General features: G+C 35.9%; 1 protein-coding gene across 3 annotated transcripts; it reads left to right on the top strand.

Moving 5' to 3' along the window:
• The first annotated feature begins 247 nt into the window (after positions 1 to 247).
• LOC132059914 (uncharacterized) lies at positions 248 to 6368 on the top strand. 3 transcript variants are annotated; one of them, XM_059452756.1, is made up of 10 exons: positions 248 to 461; positions 1869 to 2097; positions 2205 to 2306; positions 2544 to 2713; positions 3210 to 3343; positions 3414 to 3591; positions 4280 to 4835; positions 5282 to 5394; positions 5473 to 5716; positions 5847 to 6368. In XM_059452756.1, exons 1-10 carry the CDS (start codon positions 406 to 408, stop codon positions 6066 to 6068), a joined length of 2004 nt encoding a protein of 667 aa, XP_059308739.1. In that variant the 5' UTR covers positions 248 to 405; the 3' UTR covers positions 6069 to 6368. The 3 variants fall into 3 exon arrangements, with proteins under 3 accessions (XP_059308739.1, XP_059308740.1, XP_059308741.1); XM_059452757.1 differs by having other exon boundaries at positions 249 to 461; positions 1873 to 2097; XM_059452758.1 differs by lacking the exon at positions 248 to 461 and having other exon boundaries at positions 1958 to 2107; positions 2208 to 2306.
• Positions 6369 to 8183: the final 1815 nt, after the last annotated feature.

The raw sequence follows: 8183 nt of genomic DNA, 5'->3' as shown, positions 1-8183 counted from the left end.
TCTAGAATTTAAAGCATTTTAAAAAAATTAATTTTATATCTCGCACCTTCAATTTTAATCCCATATATATCAAATATTTATAAAAAAATAAAAATTAAAAAAAAAAGAAAAAAAAGAAGAAGAAGTAAATGAATTAACAATTCTTTTATATTCAATCTTTGTATCGTCAGTCTTAACGTGATGAGTAGAACACTGAGTAAGATTTGCTCCTTGCATGTTTCCCACGTGTCACCAAATAATAATCCCATCAGAGAACTCAAAGCACGCGCTCTATTCCTCTTATCCATTTCTTTTTGTCTTTTTTCCTTTCCTCCTTAAATATTTTTTTTTGTTTTACAAATGCTGTATTTAACGGCAAATAAATTTCTAATCGGAGTGAAGGAATTAAGCTGCTAATTATTATCCATGGAAAAAAAGCATCTTTCCTCTATTGCCGACGACATTATTTGCAGATGTGCCCAGTTAGTTCTATAATCCGTCTTTTTTAAATTATCATTTTGTCGTTCTATGTTTATTATTGATTGCAATCTATGAAAATTTTTCTCTCTCATTTAGTACTGTTGAATGCGATAGCATTTGACTAATGTGTTTAGATTATAGTACTCCTGTGTCCAAATTTATAATGTGTATTGACCTATTTGTAGAGTCAAACAGCTCTTTCTTTGAGAATGATTTTCTCTTAACATTTTTCATATATTTTGAATTATTAATTAAGCAGAATTTTATTAGTATATAAAATTCTTGACTAATCTATCTTTGAAATTGAGTCAAGAAAGAGTCGTTTGACTCCTCAAATATATCTACCCTCGTATAAATTGGGACGGAGAGAGTAATACTGAAAGAAAAGAGTATCAAACTTTAACGGAGAATTTACTTTTAAGATTAAAAAAATATGAAGTTTAAGTTTAAATATGAATTGCTAAATGTGCCAAGGTAAGGGTAAGGCTAGGTACACACCGCACTGGACCTCACTTGTGGGATTACACTAGTTATGTTATTGTGGGATTACACTAGTTATGTTATTGTTGTTGTTGTATGAATTGCTAAATGAATTAGAATTATTTTTAAAATTGTGGAAGTAGTAAAATTTATAGTCTTAGTCGGACGGATTCAAATATTCTAAAGTATTTTTAAATGGAAATATTGATTATATAATTAGCATGGACGTGTTTGGTAGGAACCCCATTGAAGAACAGGAATTGTTGAGGGGTTCCATGTTGTAGCAACGAAGGACCGTTATGTCACGTCGTAATTTCGTGTTTCATTTGATACTAATGTTTAATTGGACATGAAGTTTAACATGTTATTGAGTTAGGTATTGTTAGTGATAATAGAAGAAGAAAATATTAAGCTAGCTAGTAGTTGAAATTTTAGTTTATTAGATGTATAAACATCACATCAAAAGTTAAAATATTGAATGGTTAAATGAATTTATGTTGTACAGCATAATATTAGTAGAAATAGAATTGTATCAAACACTTGCAACTTTTCCAAATTAGGGAGAATGTCATATAAGCTGAAATGGGTGAAGTACTTTTTATTTTTATTTTGAAGTTTATGATGTGGAGCAGGAGGTAAATAATCTGATCGATCTATTAATGTTACATGATGCTGTTCAGAAGGAAATGTTAGTACTGATGCCGGAACAGAAATATTTCAAATGAGTGCAAAACTTTTCTACACAAGAAAATAAGGAAAAACATGATTGAGTAGCCACTGATTTGTATATATTCTAGTTATAATATAAAAATTTTGCTTTGATTTGAACTCTACAGAGCTGCATCAAAATCTGTGAAAACACACTTCACTTATAGTGTGAATTTTCTGCAATAATTAAGTTATTAGTACTAATAGATATTTCGTGTTAGGAAGTTGGACACCTCTGTGGATAAACTAGTGCATGAATTTGAGGCTGGATGGGAGCCTGACATGGAGGGATATTCGAGGAAGTTAGTCGAGTTTTGCTGCTCCAAGGCCCTCACAGATATGTGTAGTAAGTTAGAGGATTCAATTGACAATGGTGATTTTATGCGGTTCACATTTGATATGATGCTGGCGTGGAAAATGCCTAGTTCAGAAGCAGAAGAGACACATGGAGTTAATGCCCGTTCTTTTTTAGCCATCAACTTTCTCTTATGTACACTCTTCATGTCTTTCATGCTTCCAACACATTAAAGTTTACATATTGTTCCTAAATAATGCAGGAGTCTTTGGCGAAAGAAAAAGAAGATAAAAAAGTGGTCTCTGAGATGCCTCTGGAACAAGATGATATTCCTTTGTTCTACTCGGATCTCTTGCCGTTCCTTGTAAGAAATCTGATCCCTTGAGTAATTAGAACTGTGCTTTGTTACATTATGTTACTCGAAAGATAATGGCGGATTGGAACAAGTAATTACTGCTTTACATACTTCCCTTTAGTTGCTTATGCATGTGTTAGTATTATGTTACCACTCAAGATGAACTGACTTAGATGGACGCTTTGACATTTTTTGTTTTCTTTCACTGCATTTTATTCTCCTAATTGGAAGTGATTGTGTCGGCAGGTTAACCATAAACCAAGTGTTGGAGAGGATGCTTTCTTGTGGCTGGCGACACTTGTAAATTTAGCAGCTGATTTTGTTAATGGAAGATGTACTTTCGAGACTCTGACAGCACCTACAGAAAATCGACTGCATTTTCCTTCTTATAACATATTCTTGAAGGAGATTATAAAGTAATTATCCTAAATTCTTAGTGTTTTCCCCCCTATTAGTTGGAAAATCATTCTGATGGACTCACAACCAATGACAAATTAAATGGACACGATAGGTACAAGTAATGCTGTAGCAGCCAAGTATAAATTCTATATTCCAAGAATTTAAGACAAAAAGTGTATTTCAGGGTTCTACGGTCATAAAGGGATTTCTAGTGAAGAAGATAGATTCCAAAAGCGCTTACCTGCTAGGATCAAGAAAAGTTATTTATCTTGATTTGATGTGAATATAGGTTCTGCACCTAAGTCCTTTTTTATTTTTTATTTGGTGGAGCATGTCGTACGATGATAATATTGCTTCAGATGCAAATTGGTAAAACCAAAAACAAAACCCGAAAATCGGGAACTTTCTTCTGCATATAATTTGGGTTTTTTTTTTTCTGAAATCGTTGCCTTGCCTCTGAATTTTAGTAAACATGTGATACTATTGCCTCATCATTTTATCCACTTGCAATAGGTGCATAAAGCATTTGCAGAAACAAGCAACTCCAACAGGTGTGGAGATGGCAGATGACGAGTTTATAATACACGTGGAAGGAACTGCAAGTTCACAAAGAATAGTGCGCCATATTGGAGGGACAAGTTGGCCTGGTACTCTTGCCTTTCTTCTATTTGCATTGTTATATGACCTGGATAGTTCCTCAGGTACTTCTGTTTGTAGGTAGGCTGACATTAACAAACTATGCCCTGTACTTTGAGGAATCTGGAGTCATCTCTTACAAAGATGCTCTTAAGCTCAACCTTTCGGAAGACTTCGAGCAGAGTGTCAAAACTGCTGCTACAGGTCCGTGGGGTGCTCCGCTCTTTGACAAGGCCATAGTATATGACTCTTCTAAATTGTAAGTATTCTCTCAGCATCGTGTAACATCATGTTTATTTAAACACTCCATTTCTCCGTAAAACTAATTGTCTATTTGGCCAAGCTTCTAGGGAGTCAAAAGTGTATTTTTTTCAAAAAGTCCATTTAGAAAGTCGAGGTGTTGTCCAAGCTTTTACGGAAAAAAATAAGTGCTTTTGAGTAGCAACAGAAAAAAAGTAGTTTCTCCGCATAAGCACTTTTGGAACATTGACCAAGCACAAAATAGTGCTCTAATATGTGCAAAAGTGTTTTTCAAATTAATTAGCCAAACATAAACAGTTACTCGCCAAAAGTATCTTTTGGTCAAAGTAGTTCCGATAGAAAGCACTTCTCAATTTAAGCGGATTATAAAAGCTTGGCAAAACAGGCTATAAGTATTTTAAGGGTGGCTTGGCATTATATATTGCTTTAGATCTGAGGGATTGGGGAAAGTAGGAACGACAAGTTTAAATGCTTCAAGGATTCTTTCTCCAAAAAATAAAAGTCTTCAAAGGTTGCTGCTGTAAGGCTGATTTTCGCTTGTAATATACTGTGTTCAAGTTGGAATTTTTACAATTTATTAGGAGTTTGTACACTTGCTAGACTTTAGATGCTTATATGACTTCAAGAACCATGTTTATGCACCATAAAGCTCAGCAATATGAGTACTTTGGCACTGTATAATTCAGGGAAGAAGCTGTTCTCTTGGAATTTCCAGAAATGACAAGTTCAACAAGACGCGACCATTGGCTTGCTCTTATAAAGGAGATAATATTATTGCATCGGTTTTTACGGAAGTTTAAGGTCGATTCACCTTTGGGGTCATGGGAGATGCACGCAAGGACAATACTAGGAATTATAAGGCTTCATGCAGCTAGAGAAATGCTTAGGATATCCCCACCAATTCCCAAGAATTTCTTAATTTTTGATTTTCTTGACGAGTTGCCGAAGGGAGATTATGTGCTTGAAGAGCTTGCCGAGAGTCTGAAGAAAGTAGACGCTGGACATCCTTGTAGCGCTAGCTCAATCTTGAGAAGCCTGAATATCTCCCTATTGTCTGTTCCCACCGAAGCATCCAAAGAAACTGATGATAATAGCCGCCTCGCTGTCCAAACGGACGATGTCTCATCATTGGGGAATGCTATTGATCAAGCAAGAGAGGAAGCAAAAGAAATTGAAAAGGCGAAAGCTACTGTTCGGGAGCTGAAAGGGGAAGGAATGGGGAATAGTGTCCAGGTTCTTATGGTGAGTTCTGCGGGTTGATTTGAGGAAATTGCAATGCATATCATGCCTCGAATAGATTCACTAAGTTAGGGAAGGCGAACAAGAGAAAAAGTGCAAAAACAACCTGATAGAATCTTGATAACCCCGTGTGTTAGAACTTTCTGTATCACCAAATCTGAATTTAGAGTCTATAATGAGTTCAAGTTAATATACACCGGCAGTATAAAGAATTTTTATACACTATCCTTCATCTTTACCTATTGTAGCAAGTAACCTGCCTTATTTTCAAGATTACAAATCTCATCTCTCTTACCTGTAAACGTCCTTTAGGTGACATAATGATGTAAAATATTATTTATACTGACAGGTGTATTTAACTTAAACTTGTTTTTAATATGCATGGATACTATGCAACTGCATTTTTTCAAAATTGTCAACGTGGTATCTCTCTTTTCTGTACTAATTAGGATCTTATCAAACCGTTCGGGAGGTTAGTGCCTTATCTTCAAGAGGTATTTACATGGGAAAGACCTGTATGCACTTCCATTTTTGTGGTGACAGCACTCATAGTCATTTACACGTAAGTATCTTAATTCCTACACCGACAGCTGTTGAATAATCCTGGAAAAGACTAATTGATATTTGCATGCAAATGTAGAGAGTGGGTTGGCAAAGCAATAGCAGCTCTCCTATTAGCGACAGTTGCTACGATGCTGTGGGCAAGACAAAGAGGGGTACTAGATAAGGCAAATAAAATAGTTATCTACACTGGATCTGAGCAGACAACGATGGAAAGCATAGTGTCAGCACAACACGGACTAAGAAATGTTTATGACTTGGTTCAGAGAATGAACATTGTACTACTGAAAATCTGGTCCATATTCGTTTCAAAAGCTCCAAAGGTATAAACAGTTCTTGCTGACAAAGAGGACATTAATGAACTCGTCTTTTGAAATTCTTCCCATTTTCCCCTAAACTTTGTCACAACGGGTGCACTGGCCTCGTTTACTAATTCTTGATATGTGGTTACAGCATGCAGATTTGGTAATGGTAGCAATGGTTGGTACTGCGGTGATATTAGCGGTGGTTCCTTTGAAGTTTATCCTTATGGCTTTGACGTTGTGCCCCTTTGTGGCAACATCAAAGATTGGGAAATACATGGAAAATGAGAAACTAAATCGGAGAATGAAGGAGTGGTGGGACTCTATACCTGTAGTCCCTGTCGAATTTTTGGAAAAGATAGCTGATTCATAATATTGGAGGTTCTCATAGTCATGGTATACTCCCTTTCCTTTCATGTAAAGTTGATGCGAGGTCAGTCTATTTTCCTTTTTTTGTTGGCTGGTTCTATCAGTTTGATCAGTTTTGACAAATTTCATTCAGTGTCATGTGTGTGATCCCAGTGCACACTGAATACATATCCGTTGGTCGGGCACAAAAGATGGAACTATTTGTCATGAGAATTAAATATGATAAGAGTTTACACACATCTTGTATTTATCAAAGTCAGAAGTATGGTGAAATTAAGTTTGGTATCTCCATGTTTGAGCTTTTCATCATTGGCAACAGAAGCATATATATTTATATCACAGAATACAAGTTCAGACCCACCCCTTACCCCAAGATCTCTAACAGTATGTAGGGGTCGCAAAAGTAGCCCATGAAAACATGACCCAGCTTATCAATCCATGTTTGGGTGGGTTAATGATTTGTCCATTTATTAATACAGCTCATTTTAATACTTACTTATTAATCTAATCCATTTTGACCCACACGAATTCAGTCCAACATTTGACACCCCAATTGTTACCTTTGATCTGTCAAAATGAGATTACATAGACCCTGTTGGTTAAAAGAATTCGCCTGCCGTTGTAGAGTACTTTAGTGACGTTCATGCTTACCAAAAGAAGACAAAGGTTGAGAGATTATTTCGCACTCCCTGCACCTTTTTTAGGACCTCAATTGATTTTGTGACCTTTATGGATGTAATCTGAAGTAGGGTGTTGAGTTCAGTAGGCTTAAATCACAGATTCTAGAATTGTTTCTTGTGTCTACATAATAATATAGAGCCTTTGTTATTTATGAAGGATTGGACTGCACCTCATTTAACTGTTTGTAATTGTGATATCATAACTATTCAAGTAAGTATTACTGCTATTCAAATTGTTGGATCCGGTGGCCGTCTACCATCAAGTTCAAATGGTGATTGTTAGTTCCATCACCCAAATTGGTTGGCTTGGTTAATTCTTAGTTGCAATGTCCTTCGTACCAGGTTGGTTTGTTTAGTGGTTATAATGCAGATAAACACTTTCCAACTCAAAAATATTACTACTAGTTTGGAGACTTTTAAGTATAGGTGATCCAATATATTCGACGGTTGAATTCAAATTAAAAGTGGAGAAATAGAAGATGCTTGGATAGCGATTCTCAAACAAAGGAAAGAGAGAGAAAAAAATACTAAGTAAGGGCTAGAAATATAATGATGACAAGAGAAATAGGTGTTCAAAATCAAATAAATTAAACTCAAGCGGGATCGACCAATTGTTATAATTAGAGCGTTTGTTAGTAGCAGTATTTCTAATACGGAAAAGGAGCAAATATATCCCTGTAATATGAGAAAATGTTTAAATAGACTCCTCGTTATATTTTCGGTTCAAATATACCCCTGTCTATGTACTATTAGTTCAAATATACCTTCCTCCGTTAAGGTTGTTCATGGTGGACATCCAATCCTACGTGTCACGGACATTTGATAAGGTGGATGACACGTGGCATGCCACCTCAACGCCCTTAACCCATTTTACCACTCCTCTCTATTTCTTTCACTACTAAAATTTCCTTCCCTTTCACCACCATTGCCACCATTACTGCCAAAAAGTTCCATTGTCGTTCTCCAGATTCCCAGAACCACCTACACAATTGTATAACGTAAATCATCCTGTGTTTCAAGAGTTCTTCTCAATCATATACTTAAGCAATTTGTGGTTAAGCTTCTATCCGTTAAATTGAGCCAATCAATTGAATTGTTGAATAACTAAACGATCGAGTTACCATGAGACAAGATATTCTTTTTTTCTAAGGACAATCAATTCGATGTTATTATATGTCCAGCCACAGAGTATATTTTGATCGATTGTTTGAATTTTTCAGTTTCAATATTTTAATCTTAGCTGCCTGAGAAGAAAATGAGCGGTGGTGGTAGAAAATCTACGAACGGAAGAAGGTGCTGGTGGCGGCGGATATGAGAAGGGAAGTGGAGCTTGATGGTGACCGATTTGAAAGGGAAAAGCATAGAGATAGTCATGGGGGCGATAATGGTGGCAATGGTGATAAGGTGAAGGACATTTTATTGGTGCAAGAACAAATCGA

This window comes from Lycium ferocissimum, chromosome 6 (genome assembly GCF_029784015.1).
Source record: "Lycium ferocissimum isolate CSIRO_LF1 chromosome 6, AGI_CSIRO_Lferr_CH_V1, whole genome shotgun sequence".
Lineage (NCBI taxonomy): Eukaryota > Viridiplantae > Streptophyta > Magnoliopsida > Solanales > Solanaceae > Lycium > Lycium ferocissimum.
This window is presented reverse-complemented; position numbering and strand designations above follow the sequence as displayed.

Excerpts from the sequence above, each read along its gene's own strand:
- LOC132059914 (XM_059452756.1), top strand. The coding sequence starts at position 406 with ATGGAAAAAAAGCATCTTTCCTCTATTGCCGACGACATTATTTGCAGA. Across the intron at positions 2,307-2,543 it reads CGGATCTCTTGCCGTTCCTT|GTTAACCATAAACCAAGTGT; the intron begins GTAAGAAATCTG and ends TTGTGTCGGCAG. Across the intron at positions 5,717-5,846 it reads TCGTTTCAAAAGCTCCAAAG|CATGCAGATTTGGTAATGGT; the intron begins GTATAAACAGTT and ends ATGTGGTTACAG.